Consider the following 16979-nt stretch of genomic DNA (forward strand, 5'->3'; position numbering starts at 1 on the left):
CAGTGAGCACCACCACTATACTACAAATACTACTACTACTACTAATACTACCCCATCTACGACAGCAGTGAGTACTACCACTATACTACAAATACTACTACTACTACTAATACTACCCCATCTACGACAGCAGTGAGTACTACCACTATACTACAAATACTACTACTAATACTACCCCATCTACGACAGCAGTGAGTACTACCACTGTACTACAAATACTGCTACTGTTAATACTAATACTACCCCACTACTAATACTATTACTTATGCCGCTTTTCCACCGCACATGTAACTCGACTCGACTCGACTCGACTCGACTCGACTCGACACGGTAGCAGCACGGGTCGTTTTCCACCGCAAATAGTACCTCCTAAAAAATAAATAAAAATGGGGTTGTGTAATGCCGAAAAGCGCCATTACACAACCCCATCCACGACAGCAGTGAGTACTACCACTATACTACTAATACTACTACTAATCCTACCCCATCCACGACAGCAGTGAGTACTACCACTATACTACTAATACTACTACTAATCCTACCCCATCCACGACAGCAGTGAGTACTACCACTATACTACTAATACTACTACTAATCCTACCCCATCCACGACAGCAGTGAGTACTACCACTATACTACTAATACTACTACTAATCCTACCCCATCCACGACAGCAGTGAGTACTACCACTATACTACTAATACTACTACTAATCCTACCCCATCCACGACAGCAGTGAGTACTACCACTATACTACTAATACTACTACTAATCCTACCCCATCCACGACAGCAGTGAGTACTACCACTATACTACTAATACTACTACTAATCCTACCCCATCCACGACAGCAGTGAGTACTACCACTATACTACTAATACTACTACTAATCCTACCCCATCCACGACAGCAGTGAGTACTACCACTATACTACTAATACTACTACTAATCCTACCCCATCCACGACAGCAGTGAGTACTACCACTATACTACTAATACTACTACTAATCCTACCCCATCCACGACAGCAGTGAGTACTACCACTATACTACTAATACTACTACTACTACTAATACTACCTCATCTAAGACAGCAGTGAGCACCACCACTATACTACTAATACTCCTCATACTACTACTAATACAACCCCATCTACGACAGCAGTGAGTACTACCACTGTACTACTAATAATACTAATACTACTACTAATACAACCCCATCTACGACAGCAGTGAGTACTACCACTGTACTACTAATAATACTACTACTACTAATACAACCCCATCTACGACAGCAGTGAGTACTACCACTGTACTACTAATACTAATAATACTAATACTACTACTAATACAACCCCATCTACGACAGCAGTGAGTACTACCACTGTACTACTAATAATACTACTACTACTACTAATACAACCCCATCTACGACAGCAGTGAGTACTACCACTGTACTACTAATAATACTAATACTACTACTAATACAACCCCATCTACGACAGCAGTGAGTACTACCACTGTACTACTAATAATACTAATACTACTACTAATACAACCCCATCTACGACAGCAGTGAGTACTACCACTGTACTACTAATACTACTAATAATACTACTTATACAACCCCATCTACGACAGCAGTGAGTACTACCACTGTACTACTAATACTACTAATAATACTTATTATACAACCCCATCTACGACAGCAGTGAGTACCACCACTGTACTACTAATACTACTAATAATACTACTTATACAACCCCATCTACGAGAGTAGTGAGTACTACCACTGTACTACTAATACTACTAATAATACTACATATACAACCCCATCTACGACAGCAGTGAGTACCACCACTGTACTACTAATACTACTACTACTACTAATACTACCTCATCTAAGACAGCAGTGAGCACCACCACTATACTACAAATACTACTACTACTACTAATACTACCCCATCTACGACAGCAGTGAGTACTACCACTATACTACAAATACTACTACTACTACTAATACTACCCCATCTACGACAGCAGTGAGTACTACCACTATACTACAAATACTACTACTAATACTACCCCATCTACGACAGCAGTGAGTACTACCACTGTACTACAAATACTGCTACTGTTAATACTAATACTACCCCACTACTAATACTATTACTTATGCCGCTTTTCCACCGCACATGTAACTCGACTCGACTCGACTCGACTCGACACGGTAGCAGCACGGGTCGTTTTCCACCGCAAATAGTACCTCCTAAAAAATAAATAAAAATGGGGTTGTGTAATGCCGAAAAGCGCCATTACACAACCCCATCCACGACAGCAGTGAGTACTACCACTATACTACTAATACTACTACTAATCCTACCCCATCCACGACAGCAGTGAGTACTACCACTATACTACTAATACTACTACTAATCCTACCCCATCCACGACAGCAGTGAGTACTACCACTATACTACTAATACTACTACTAATCCTACCCCATCCACGACAGCAGTGAGTACTACCACTATACTACTAATACTACTACTAATCCTACCCCATCCACGACAGCAGTGAGTACTACCACTATACTACTAATACTACTACTAATCCTACCCCATCCACGACAGCAGTGAGTACTACCACTATACTACTAATACTACTACTAATCCTACCCCATCCACGACAGCAGTGAGTACTACCACTATACTACTAATACTACTACTAATCCTACCCCATCCACGACAGCAGTGAGTACTACCACTATACTACTAATACTACTACTAATCCTACCCCATCCACGACAGCAGTGAGTACTACCACTATACTACTAATACTACTACTAATCCTACCCCATCCACGACAGCAGTGAGTACTACCACTATACTACTAATACTACTACTAATCCTACCCCATCCACGACAGCAGTGAGTACTACCACTATACTACTAATACTACTACTACTACTAATACTACCTCATCTAAGACAGCAGTGAGCACCACCACTATACTACTAATACTCCTCATACTACTACTAATACAACCCCATCTACGACAGCAGTGAGTACTACCACTATACTACAAATACTACTACTACTACTAATACTACCCCATCTACGACAGCAGTGAGTACTACCACTGTACTACAAATACTGCTACTGTTAATACTAATACTACCCCACTACTAATACTATTACTTATGCCGCTTTTCCACCGCACATGTAACTCGACTCGACTCGACTCGACACGGTAGCAGCACGGGTCGTTTTCCACCGCAAATAGTACCTCCTAAAAAACAAATAAAAATGGGGTTGTGTAATGCCGAAAAGCGCCATTACACAACCCCATCCACGACAGCAGTGAGTACTACCACTATACTACTAATACTACTACTAATCCTACCCCATCCACGACAGCAGTGAGTACTACCACTATACTACTAATACTACTACTAATCCTACCCCATCCACGACAGCAGTGAGTACTACCACTATACTACTAATACTACTACTAATCCTACCCCATCCACGACAGCAGTGAGTACTACCACTATACTACTAATACTACTACTAATCCTACCCCATCCACGACAGCAGTGAGTACTACCACTATACTACTAATACTACTACTAATCCTACCCCATCCACGACAGCAGTGAGTACTACCACTATACTACTAATACTACTACTAATCCTACCCCATCCACGACAGCAGTGAGTACTACCACTATACTACTAATACTACTACTAATCCTACCCCATCCACGACAGCAGTGAGTACTACCACTATACTACTAATACTACTACTAATCCTACCCCATCCACGACAGCAGTGAGTACTACCACTATACTACTAATACTACTACTAATCCTACCCCATCCACGACAGCAGTGAGTACTACCACTATACTACTAATACTACTACTAATCCTACCCAATCTACGACAGCAGTGAGTACTACCACTATACTACTAATACTACTACTAATCCTACCCCATCCACGACAGCAGTGAGTACTACCACTATACTACTAATACTACTACTAATCCTACCCCATCCACGACAGCAGTGAGTACTACCACTATACTACTAATACTACTACTAATCCTACCCCATCCACGACAGCAGTGAGTACTACCACTATACTACTAATACTACTACTAATCCTACCCCATCCACGACAGCAGTGAGTACTACCACTATACTACTAATACTACTACTAATCCTACCCAATCTACAACAGCAGTGAGTATCCCACCACGATACTATGCTACCACAATACTACTACTACCACGATACTACCACTATACTACTACTACTAATACTACTCCATCTGCGAAAGCAGTGAGTATCCCATCACAATACTACAATACTACTACTACTACTACCACGATACTGACACTAGTATACCAGTATACCAGTATGCCAGTATAACAGTATACCAGTATAACAGTATACCAGTATAATAGTATAACAGTATACCAGTAAACCAGTATACCAGTATACCAGTATACCAGTATACCAGTATAACATTGTGTTCTCCCAGAGTCTCCCAACGCGTCCAATCTGAAGATCTCTCGGATGGACAAGACGTGTGGATCCGTGTTTGGAGGAGATGAGATCTTCCTGCTGTGTGACAAAGTCCAGAAAGGTCCGCAACCAGACCAGGCCCATCGTTAATGAACCAGACCAGAACCATCGTTAATGAACCAGACCAGAACCATCGTTTATGAACCAGACCAGAACCATCGTTTATGAACCAGACCAGAACCATCGTTAATGAACCAGACCGGAACCATAGTTTAGATTAACCAGACCAGAACCATCGTTAATGAACCAGACCAGAACCATTGTTTAAGAACCAGACCAGAACCAACGTTAATGAACCAGACCAGAACCATCGTTAATGAACCAGACCAGAACCATCGTTAATGAACCAGACTAGAACCATCGTTAATGAACCAGACTAGAACCATCGTTAATGAACCAGACCAGAGCCATTGTTTAAGAACCAGACCAAGGTTTGAGCTGTTACCCATCATGGATCTGTTCTTCGCAGACGACATCGAGATCCGCTTCTACGAGGAGGACGAGGAGGGGGCCTGGGAGGCCTTCGGAGACTTCTCCCCAACGGACGTCCACAAACAGGTCCTCATACTGACACACCCCTGGACCAGGTGGTCTGGACCAGGTGGTCTGGACCGGTCCTCATACTGACAAACACACACCACTATGTGTCTAAATACTGTGTGTGTAAATATTGTGTGTGTGTGTGTGTGTGTGTGTGTGTGTGTGTGTGTGTGTGTGTGTGTGTGTGTGTGTGTGTGTGTGTGTGTGTGTGTGTGTGTGTGTGTGTGTGTGTGTGTGTGTGTGTGTGTGTGCAGTATGCCATCGTGTTCCGGACCCCCCCCTACCACAGCATGGAGATCCAGGGCTCTGTCCCGGTGTTCCTGCAGCTGAAGAGGAAGAAGGCCGGAGACAGCAGCGAGCCCAAGATCTTTACCTACGTCCCCCACGTCCACGGTACTGCTAGATATAGAGTTACTAGATATACTGCTAGATATACTGCTAGATATACTGCTAGATATAGAGATACTAGATGTACTACTAGATATACTGCTAGATATACTGCTAGATATAGAGTTACTAGATATACTGCTAGATATAGAGTTACAGATATACTACTAGATATACTACTAGATATACTGCTAGATATAGAGTTACTAGATATACTGCTAGATATAGAGTTACTAGATATACTACTAGATATACTGCTAGATATACTGCTAGATATAGAGTTACTAGATATACTGCTAGATATAGAGTTACAGATATACTACTAGATATACTGCTAGATATACTACATGTAAACATCTATAACCCCCCCCCCCCCCCCCCTCCAGATAAGGAGGAGGTGCAGAGGAAGAAGCTGAAGCCCCTCTCCCACTACGAGCCATGGAGAGGGGGGGGGGGAGCAGGAGGAGGAGGGGGGGGAGGAGCAGGGGGAGGCCAGGGGGGAGGGCGGGGAGGAGCAGGAGACTTCGGAGGAGGAGGAGGTGAATATACTTGAATATACTACATGATATTACTAACTTACTAACTACGAGGTGTGTGATTGGTCAGCCTCTATTGGTCAGCCTCCAGAGTAGGAGTGTGATTGGTCAGCCTCTTGAGGAGGGCCTGACTACTCGTAACAACACTACTACCTATATCACTGCCACCTATATCACTACTACCTATATACCTCTCTCTCTCTCTCTCTCTCTCTCTCTCTCTCTCTCTCTCTCTCTCTCTCTCTCTCTCTCTCTCTCTCTCTCTCTCTCTCTCTAGCCTACCAACACATGAACGGGGGCGGAGGAGGAGGGGCAGGAGGAGGAGGAGGAAGCTTCAACAGCTACAGAGGAAGCTTCAACAGCTATGGGGGAGGAAACCAGATGTCAGGCTCCGCCCCTCAGACCGTGGTTGCCCAGCAGCAGACGACAGATCAGACAGATGGACAGAGTTCACCCTTACAGCAACAGCTGTTACAGCTAGGTAACTACACCGTTACAGCTATGTAGCTACACCGTTACAGCTCGGTATCTACACCGTTACAGCTAGGGAGCTACACCGTTACAGCTAGGTAGCTACACCGTTACAGCTAGGTAGCTACACCGTTACAGCTAGGTAGCTATACCGCTACAGCTAGGTAGCTACACTGTTAGAGCTAGGTAGCTACACTGTTACAGCTAAGTAGCTACCCTGTTACAGCTAAGTAGCTACCCTGTTACAGCTAGGTAGCTACACGGTACAGCTAGGTAGCTACACTGTTACAGCTAAGTAGCTACACTTAAACTACACACACCTAAACACACTATACAACAGCTGTTCCAGGAAGGTAACAACACTAAAAGATAGAAGTATATATGATACACACCTACACCTACCTCTAGAGTGTTACTGACCCTGTGTGGGGGCGGGGTTCCAGTGGCCCGTCTGCAGCGGTCCAGATCCCCTGGGGGGGGTCCGGCCCAGGGCTCCAGACCCCCGGCCCAGGCCCTGCTCCAGTACTGCAGCTCCGGAGACCCACGGGTCCTGCTGGCCCTCCAGAGACACCTGTGTGGGGTCCAGGACCACAACGGAGACACGTGAGTCACCGCCACAATAAGAGCCCTCAGCAGGGATACCTGAGTGACTGCTACACAATAACAGCCCTCAGCAGAGATACCTGAATGACTACTCCACAATAAAGGCCGATTCATACCTCCGGATCCGGACGAAATTCGTCCGTCCGTACCAAACGTTGTCTCCGGGAATACCCTTCATACCTCCGTGCGGTTTCAGCGTTGTTATGGATGTTACGCAATACATCCTCTTGAGGGCAGTGACTGTCGTGTCACAAATAACGGCATCGCCAATCGCAAGCATGGCATCTGTAGAGGAGATGATTTTGCTTTGTGTCATCCGAAATAGACAAAAAAAAGTGCAAAAAGTGTAGGCGGTGGCATGTGACACCCCTCACCAACCCTCAAATCTCCTCAAAATGTTGCGCCATTTTTAAATGACCAGTTACAACTCAGTGCCAAAGCAGGGGAACAATAAAATAAAAAGGTCAGGTATATAGTATAATATAAGTATAAAACGTTAAATACAATATATATATATACATATCAAATATTATACTACTCTTATCTATTTTCGCGAATGGTCTGACTTTTGACTCTATACTGCCGCCTCGAGTTCCGGTGGTATTGCTCCGTTTCTCCGGGAGCACTCCGGATTCGTAAGCTCAGAAGCGACGGACCCATTGACGGACGAAACACCTCCGGGACCGGACGAAACGGTCTGTATCCGTATTTACCGTAGGGTGTGAATGGGCCTTAAGAGCCCTGACAGGCAGCATCCACCCTCAGCAGAGATACCCTAGTAATGTTTCTGGTTCTGAGTCTGCGGGCTGACTGCTCCATCCAGAGCCGAACCTTAGGCTCACCCAGACCTGTTTCTCTAAGGTCAGGCTGGTTCTTGGTCAACTCTTCCCTCTTTGTGTGTTTCTACCACCAATCTTGTGGCTCGATGTGGTATCTGTGAGCGTGTGATTGGGTGGCCAACACCCAAACGTAGTACACGGGGTCTCAGATCAACACCGTGTAGACTGGCCACTGTAGAGATACACTCAGTAGAATCAACTTCATCAGAACTCATAACCCAGTTTGACTGCTAGACCAGAGGTTCTGTAACCCAGTAGGACTGCTGGACCAGAGATTATTCAACCCAGTATGACTGCTGGACCAGAGGTTCTGTAACCCAGTAGGAATGCTGGACCAGAGGTTCTGTAACCCAGTAGGACTGCTGGGTCAGAGATTATTTAACCCAGTAGGACTGCTGGGTCAGAGATTCTGTAACCCAGTTGGACTGCTGGACCAGAGGTTCTGTAACCCAGTAGGACTGCTGGACCAGAGGTTCTGTAACCCAGTAGGACTGCTGGACCAGAGGTTCTGTAACCCAGTAGGACTGCTAGACCAGAGGTTCTGTAACCCAGTAGGACTGCTGGACCAGAGGTTCTGTAACCCAGTAGGACTGCTGGACCAGAGGTTCTGTAACCCAGTAGGACTGCTAGACCAGAGGTTCTGTAACCCAGTAGGACTGCTGGACCAGAGGTTCTGTAACCCAGTAGGACTGCTGGGTCAGAGATTATTTAACCCAGTAGGACTGCTGGACCAGAGGTTCTGTAACCCAGTAGGACTGCTGGACCAGAGGTTCTGTAACCCAGTAGGACTGCTGGACTAGAAGTTCTGTAACCCAGTAGGACTGCTGGACTAGAAGTTCTGTAACCCAGTAGGACTGCTGCACCAGAGGTTCTGTAACCCAGTAGGACTGCTGGACCAGAGGTTCTGTAACCCAGTAGGACTGCTGGGTCAGAGATTATTTAACCCAGTAGGACTGCTGGACCAGAGGTTCTGTAACCCAGTAGCACTGCTGGACCAGAGGTTCTGTAACCCAGTAGGACTGCTAGACCAGAGGTTCTGTAACCCAGTAGGACTGCTGGGTCAGAGGTTCTGTAACCCAGTAGGACTGCTGGGTCTCAGCTCTGACCTCACTAACCCCGGCGGCGGTCCTACCCACAGTCCTTTGCACCTGGCCATCATCCACCAGCAGTCTGGAGTGGTTCACCAGCTGATCCACACTCTGCTGACCAGCCACCAGAACCACGTCCTCAACACGCCTAACCAGCTCAGACAGGTAACTAACCAGCTCCACCAGCTAACCAGCTCCAAAAGGTAACTAACCAGCTCAATCAGCTCAGAAAGGTAACTAGCTAACTCCAACAGCTAACCAGCTCAGACAGGTTACTTATTAACCAGCTCCGGCAGCTCAGACAGGTAACTGAAGAGCTCAACCAGCTCAGACATTTTGCCAACCAGCTGACCCAGGTAGGTAACTCCACCCCCCAGTCCGGTGGGCGGGTCCTGACCTCTGATTGGTTGCAGACGCCGCTGCACCTGGCGGTGCTGAGCGGTCAGGTGAGGCTGGTGGAGGCGCTGCTGCGGGCGGGGGCTGACCCCGGCCAGGGGGACCTGGAGGGCCGCAGCCCGCTGCACCTGGCCGCGCTGGCGGCCGACGAGGCCCTGCTCCGCCCCCTCCTGGCTCACCTGGGGGAAAGCCACGCCCACCTGGTCAACATGGCCGACTACCACGGTAACCAAACACAGTTATGATGCTGAGTATTGTGACTTATGTGACAGTGGGCAGTAAGTGGTTATGATATTATGACTCATGTCTGAAAGGGATTGTTGGCTCCTCCCCCAGGTCTCCATCCCCTCCACCTGTCAGTCAGGAGGGGCGGAGAGCGCTGTCTCCGCCTCCTGGTTGGGGGCGGGGCCAAAATCAACGCTGGCGAGCAGAAGAGTGGAAGCTCCGCCCTCCACCTGGCGGTCAGAGACAACCTGTTCAAGGTGGCGTGTTACCTGATCACAGAGGTACACACACACACACACACACACACACACACACACACACACACACACACACACACACACACACACACACACACACACACACACACACACTTAATACACAGACACATACGCACACACACACAAACAGAAACAAACACACACGCACACACACACCTAATAACCACACACACACACTTAATGTACACACACACACACCACACACACAGGTGTATTAACGTTTGCTCTCTGCTCGTCAGCTGAAGGCGGACGTCAACGCGGCCACGTTTGGCGGGAACACAGCGCTGCACCTGGCCGCGAGCCAGGGCTCCCCCACCCTCTGCTCCATGCTCATAGCCGCAGGTAGCAACACGCTAACACCCTGCCACCACCACGCTAATACAACACTAACACGACGCTAACCCAATGCTAACACCCTGCTAACACAATGCTAACACCCTGCTAACCCAATGCTAACCCCCTGATAACACCATGCTAACATAGCAATAGCACCATGTTAACACTGTGCCAGCACTATGCCAGCCCTAACCCTAGCATTGAGATTTCACCATGCTAATTACATGCTAGCACCATGCTAATACAAACACTACAACAAATGAAAGCAACACAATAAAAGCTTCAATGGAATTAGAGAACCCTGCTGTGATGAAGAATAAAACCCCTCCTCTTCCTCAGGGGCCGACAAGAACCTGGAGAATGACGAGCCCCTCTCCTTCAGCTCCTCTTCCTCCTCAGACGAAGACGAAGACCAGGAGGAGGACCAGCCAATCACAGCACAGCACCGAGGCCCAAAGGCCACCTCGCAGCCAATCACCACTCGCAAGAGACCCTCGCCGGGCCACACCCCCCTGCAGCTGGCCACCTGTCAGAAGGTAGCAGCAAGCTAACGTTAGCATCAACAGCCTGTGGGGTAGAATGCAGGAGCAGCTGGAGCTAATACCTCCTCCTCTCCTCTCTCTCTCCTCCTCCTTCTCCTCTTCCTCCCTCCCTCTCTCATCACCCTCTCTTCCCCCTCCCTCCCTCCCTCTCTCTCCTCCCCTTCCCCCTCCCTCCCTCTACCCCCTCCCTCCTTCCTTCTCCGCCTCCCTTCCTCCTTCCCTCTCTCTCCTCCCCCTCCCTCTCCCGCGTCCCTCCCTCCTTCTCCTCCTCCCTCCCTCTTCCCTCCCTCCCTCTCTCTCCACCTCCTCTCTCCCCCTCCCTTTCCCCCCTCCCTCTCCCGCGTCCCTCCCTCCTTCTCCTCCTCCCTCCCTCCTTCCCTCTCTATCCTCCTCCTCCCTCCCTCCCCTCTCCCTCCTCCCTCTTTCGTCTCAAGGTTAAAAAGCTGTTGGACTCGAGGCACAGTCCCAGAACGGGTCGTCATAGTAACAAAAAAATCAAGTGCAGCAGTCCAGGTGAGCCGACACACACACCCACACACACACACACACACAGACACACACACACTCACAGACACAGACAGACACACACACACACACACACACACAGACACACACACACACTCACAGACACAGACAGACACACACAGACACACACAGACACACAATATCACACACACACACACACACACACAGACAGACAGACAGACAGACAGACAGACAGACAGACAGACAGACAGACACACAGACACACAGACACACAACAACAAACACACACACATACACTCATCCCCTTCCCTGCTCCCCAGAGCCCCAGCGGGGGGTCCTGGACGAGGAGACGCTGTCGTCCCTGCTGGGGGTGCTGCGCGTGGGGGAGGTGCCCTGGAGGGCGCTGGCTGAGCGCCTCGGCATGATGACCCTCGCCCACCTCTACCAGGACAGCCCGTCGCCATGCCAACACCTGCTGCACAGCTACCAGGTGGGGACGCACGCCTGTGTTCGTATAATGTGTGTGTGTGTGTATAGTGTGTGTTTGTGTATAGCGTGTGTGTGTGTCTGTGTATTTGTCTGTGTGTGTGTAACATATGCGTATTTCTATGTGTGTGTGTGTGTGTATAACGTGTGTGGTTGTTTGTGTATAATGTGTGTGTGTGTCTGCGTGTATGTGTGTGTGCGTGTGTGTGTGTGTGTGTGTGTAGCTTGGAGGCGGTGCAGTAGAGGGTCTGGTCGGAGCTCTTGAGGGTCTCGGGCTGACAGAGGGGGTCCGAGTCCTGAGACAAGCCCAGCTCCACCAGGAGAAACACACTGCAGGTACACGCACACACACATGCACACACAGACATTATACATAAACAAAACATACACCAGAAGAAGCACAGTTCAGGTACACACACACACACACACACACACATATTATACACACAAACACACACACATACACACACACATATATCTATGTATATTTGCACTGCTGTATATCTGACTCTTTCTCTCTGTCCAATCAGACGCCACGGTTGACAGCGGCTTTGGCAGTCAACCAATGGAGGAGGCGGTAGAGGAGCCCCCGGTGGCCAATCAGTGAGCAGCAGGACTCCCAAGAGTTGCATCTCCTTCACTTCCTGGTGGGAGGAGCCTAGTAGCCAAGAGCTCCACCCGCCCACATCCACCCAGTTGTGATATCATCATAGGACACTCGGTGGCCACGCCCCCATTGTAAAAAAGTTATTGACGAAGTCATGTATATAAATATCTAAATATATTTACATATCTAAATATCTGTGGGTGGACTGGAGGTCAGAGGTCAGCAGTGTGTGTGTGTTTCTCAGCGGGGTCAGGTCAGAGATTAGCAGTGTGTGTGCGTCTCTCAGCAGGGTCAGGTCAGAGATCAGCAGTGTGTGTGTTTCTCAGCACGGTCAGGTCAGAGGTCAGCAGTGTGTGTGTCTCTCAGCAGGACCGAGTCAGAGGTCAGAGTTCAGCAGGGTGGGAATCCAGGGGTCCCAGACCCCCTAAAGCAGAGGCAACATTTGTGGGGATCTCTGAAAGTCCTAAGTTAGTTGTCACTTGCAATTGCCACTAAAATGTACTTTAAAAGCTTTGATTGTCCGTATTCTTTATTTCTTTATTCACACAAAGGATCCTAATAATGATGGTGTTGTTTCCTGTGGGGCCACGGTCTGACCCTTTGAGGAGGTCGGCTTCAGGGGGTTCCGGGCGGCCCGACAGGAAAAAAAATATTAGAATAGCTAACGCCAAGCTAATGCCAAGCTAACGCCAAGCTAATGCCAAGCTAATGCCAAGCTAGAGCGTCTCCTCTCAGGGGGATTCAGAGGAACAAAGCGTTGTTTCAAGTGGTCGTTTTTATTTTATGCAACTAGACTTTAAAAAGAAACATTAGAATCAGATCAGCGTCACATTCACAGGCTGGAGCTCCGGACTGTACAACCCCGACAAGGAACCCCGCTCAACCCAGAGGACCCGGAATACACAAAGGACCCCCCCCGCCCCCCCTTATGGCTTCTTTATGTCACATGGTTCAGAAACACACTTATAGCAAAACAAAGCAGCCCTCGTTACAGCGACCAGCGAGCGCTTAGAGGAACACAACGCAAAATAGAGTCTGCTCAGACACCAGTACACTGGTATGGTACTGGTCCAGCTCCCAGTACACTGGATTGTTACTGGTCCAGCTCCTCCAAGTCCTATGGTTTTTTACTGGTCCAGCTCCTCCTAGGCCTATGGTTTGTTACTGGTCCAGCTCCTCCCAGTCCTATAGTTTGTTACTGGTCCAGCTCATCCCAGTCCTATGGTTTGCTACTGGTCCAGCTCCTCCCAGTCCTATAGTTTGTTACTGGTCCAGCTCATCCCAGTCCTATGGTTTGCTACTGGTCCAGCTCCTCCCAGTCCTATGGTTTATTACTGGTCAAGCTCCCAGTCCTAGGGTTTGGTACTGGTCCAGCTCCTCCAAGTCCTATGGTTTGTTACTTGTCCAGCTCCCAGTACACTGGTTTATTACTTGTCCAGCTCCCAGTACACTGGTTTGGTACTGTTCAAGCTCCTCCCAGTCCTTTGGTTTGTTACTGGTCCAGCTCCCAGTACACTGGTTTATTACTTGTCCAGCTCCCAGTACACTGGTTTGGTACTGGTCAAGCTCCTCCCAGTCCTATGGTTTATTACTGGTCCAGCTTCTCCCAAGCCTATGGTTCGTTACTGGTCCAGCTCCTCCCAGTCCTACGGTTCATTACTGGTCCAGCTCCCAGTCCTAGGGTTTGTTACTGGTCCAGCTCCTCCAAGTCCTATGGTTTGTTACTGGTCCAGCTCCCAGTACACTGGTTTATTACTTGTCCAGCTCCCAGTACACTGGTTTGGTACTGGTCCAGCTCCTCCCAGTCCTATGGTTTCTTACTGGTCCAGCTACAAGTCCTATGGTTTGGTACTGGTTCCCATAGCTCCCAGTCCTATGGTTTGTTACTGGTCCAGCTCCTCCCAGTCCTATGGTTTATTACTGGTCCAGCTTCCAGTCCTATGGTTTGGTACTGGTTCCCATAGCTCCCAGTCAATGCCAGCTGTTCATCTTAACACTCCGTTGTGCTGGAGGTCTTTAAAGAATCAGAAGAGGAACCGATGATCCAGATGTTCCACAGCTCAGGTGATGCTGCTGCCAGGTGAGGCTTCTGCCAGGTGAGGCTTCTGACAAGTGAGTCCAGATGACAACATCGTGCTCCAGGATTAGCCAATCAGCTGCTGTCATTTAAAGGTATTGAAGATGAATCCTTGAATGGTTATTTGTACACTAACAGGATATGAGATGAGGTCCAGTTTAGAGCTCTAGAGTCACACCAAGGCTTTAGAGAAGGTAGAGTACCATTACGGTACTATTGAACAGCAGAGTACTGTGTGAAGAACCAAAGAACACACATCACTCAGAGAACGCTCTGTAAATATAACACATAGCTCCTTGCTGGGTAATGCTAACATATGGTTAGCAGATTGCTGGGCAATACTAAGACAAAACTAGTAGGTAGCTAGATAATGCTAGCACATAGCTAACCAGCAGGTAATGCTAACATGTAGCTGTCTGCTAGCTGGGTAATGTCAACATCTAGCTAGCTGCTAGTTATGTAATGCTAACATATAGCTAGCAGCAAGATATGTAATGCTAACACATTGTTAGCAGCTTGTTTGACAATACTAAGACAAAACTAGTAGGTAGCTTGATAATGCTAACACAAAGCTAGCCAGCAGTTAATGCTAACACATAGCTAGCCACTTGCTGTAATAACATTTAGCTAGCCGCTAGCTATGTAATGCAAACTCATAGTTAGCTGCTAGCTTAGCAATTCTAACACAAAGCTAGCAAATAGATGGGTAATGCTTACGTATAGCTAGTCACTGGCTTGTACAGTAGCCTGTCTGACGGGGTTAAAAGAGTCTTATGGTGGACAGGCAGGAGGCCGTTAGCCGTTAGCATAGCACAGCGGAGACACACGTATTCAAACACCTGACCTCAAGCTCTTATACGGCCGTCCAATCACAAGCAGGCGTGCTGCCAGAGTGTCAATCCCCTGATGTCCCATGATGCATTGCTTGGTTTCTCAGTGGCTGGTGGCCATCATCATGAGATCTGCTTTGGCCTGGGTTTCTATGGTTACTGGCCCCTCCCACGGCTGCCCAGGGGGCGGTGTGGCCCCCCAGGGGCCCGGCGGTCCCTCCCAGCAGAGCCAGGGACCAGCTGGCATGTTCTGATTCACAGCCGGGACATGAGGACGTGATGTAACGTCTGTGTGTGTGTGTGTGTGTGTGTGTGTGTGTGTGTGTGTGTGTGTGTGTGTGTGTGTGTGTGTGTGTTCATACATTTGTGTGTGTGGGTGTGTGTGGTACATATATGTGTGTGGGATATGTGTGTGAGAGCGTTTTGAGGACCAGTTGGCTCCCAGGTGCATTGTGGGGGTTGTTTGGCCGGGGACAAAAAGCTGGGGCTGCTGGGCCTTTGGCTGCGTTGCCACGGCAACATTCCCACGCTAGCTCCATTGGTTGGCATGGCAACCCCCTGGCAACGGGAGGAGAGTTTGAGTTCTGCAGAGAGGATGATGACCAGGACCTCACCATGAAGGACGGTTACCATGGAGATGCTCGTCAAGGTGATTGGCGGAGACAATCAGTCAATCCATCATTCCATCCGCCTCCTCCTTCTGGGCTTCCCCCAGACTTCCAGGTCCCCCCCCCAGAGCCCCAGTCCCCCCCCAGACCCGGGTCCTGGTCTAGGCCTGCCCCCCGGTCGCGGCGGCCTGGCCCCTCCTGGAGCTCCGCTGCTTGTGGCTCTTCTGGCGGCCGGTGCAGCCCAGCGAGGAGCCGCTGTCCTGGGGCAGCGTGGGGCTGGAGCGGGCCCTCTGGAGCCCCGGCTCCTCCAGCAGCCGCGCCTCGAAGGCCCCCAGGTCGGGGTCCTGGTCCGGGGCCGGCCCGCTCAGCTTGGCCCGCAGCAGCATGGCGTACGTCCCGTAGCGCGTTTGCTGCATGAAACACACGTTACACACACAAGTTACAGACCGTTACACACACGTTACACACACACACACGTTACACATGTTACACACACGTTACACATACGTCACACACAAGTTACACACACAAGTTACAGACCGTTACACACACACGTTGCACACACACACACGTTATACACACACGTCACACCCACGTCACCCACACACACGTTACACACACGATATACACACACACATTGCACACATGTTACATACACATTGCACACACATGGATCAGTTAACCCCAGAACATCTACCTCAAACTCCAGGTACTCCAGCCGTAGCCTCTGCTCCTCCAGCTCCCGACCTTTGGCTTTGCAGTCGGGGGAGGTGGGGGTCTGGTCGCCCAGCTCCGAGCAGACCGCCCGGAACCGGATCTCGTGAGACTTCACCTGCTCCTCCTGGGGGGACGAGGACACACAACCACCTGAGTGTGTGTGTGTGTACCTGCGTCAGTGTGTGTGTGTGTGTGTGTGTGTGTGTGTGTGTGTGTACCTGGGTCAGGGCGTGTGTGTGTGAGTGTGTGTGTGTGTGTGTGTGTGTGTGTGTGTGTGTGTATGTGTGTGTGTGTGTGTGTGTGTGTGTGTGTGTGTGTGTGTGTGTGTGTACCTGG

The 16979-nt window shown here is 49.0% G+C and overlaps 1 protein-coding gene across 1 annotated transcript in view; it reads left to right on the forward strand.

Moving 5' to 3' along the window:
• The window catches only part of LOC132473641 (uncharacterized), a 29573-nt gene extending 16651 nt beyond the window's left edge, over window positions 1-12922 (forward strand). Inside the window, 15 exon segments of the mRNA XM_060073847.1 lie at window positions 4548-4652; window positions 5061-5149; window positions 5386-5524; window positions 5905-6057; window positions 6332-6535; window positions 6969-7128; window positions 9106-9220; window positions 9469-9676; window positions 9788-9957; window positions 10194-10296; window positions 10630-10826; window positions 11267-11345; window positions 11639-11808; window positions 12029-12140; window positions 12335-12922. Of these exon segments, the coding sequence (XP_059929830.1) occupies window positions 4548-4652; window positions 5061-5149; window positions 5386-5524; window positions 5905-6057; window positions 6332-6535; window positions 6969-7128; window positions 9106-9220; window positions 9469-9676; window positions 9788-9957; window positions 10194-10296; window positions 10630-10826; window positions 11267-11345; window positions 11639-11808; window positions 12029-12140; window positions 12335-12411 (2081 nt within the window). The 3' untranslated portion in view covers window positions 12412-12922.
• The last annotated feature ends 4057 nt before the right edge of the window (window positions 12923-16979 follow it).

This window comes from Gadus macrocephalus, chromosome 15 (genome assembly GCF_031168955.1).
Source record: "Gadus macrocephalus chromosome 15, ASM3116895v1".
NCBI lineage: Eukaryota > Metazoa > Chordata > Actinopteri > Gadiformes > Gadidae > Gadus > Gadus macrocephalus.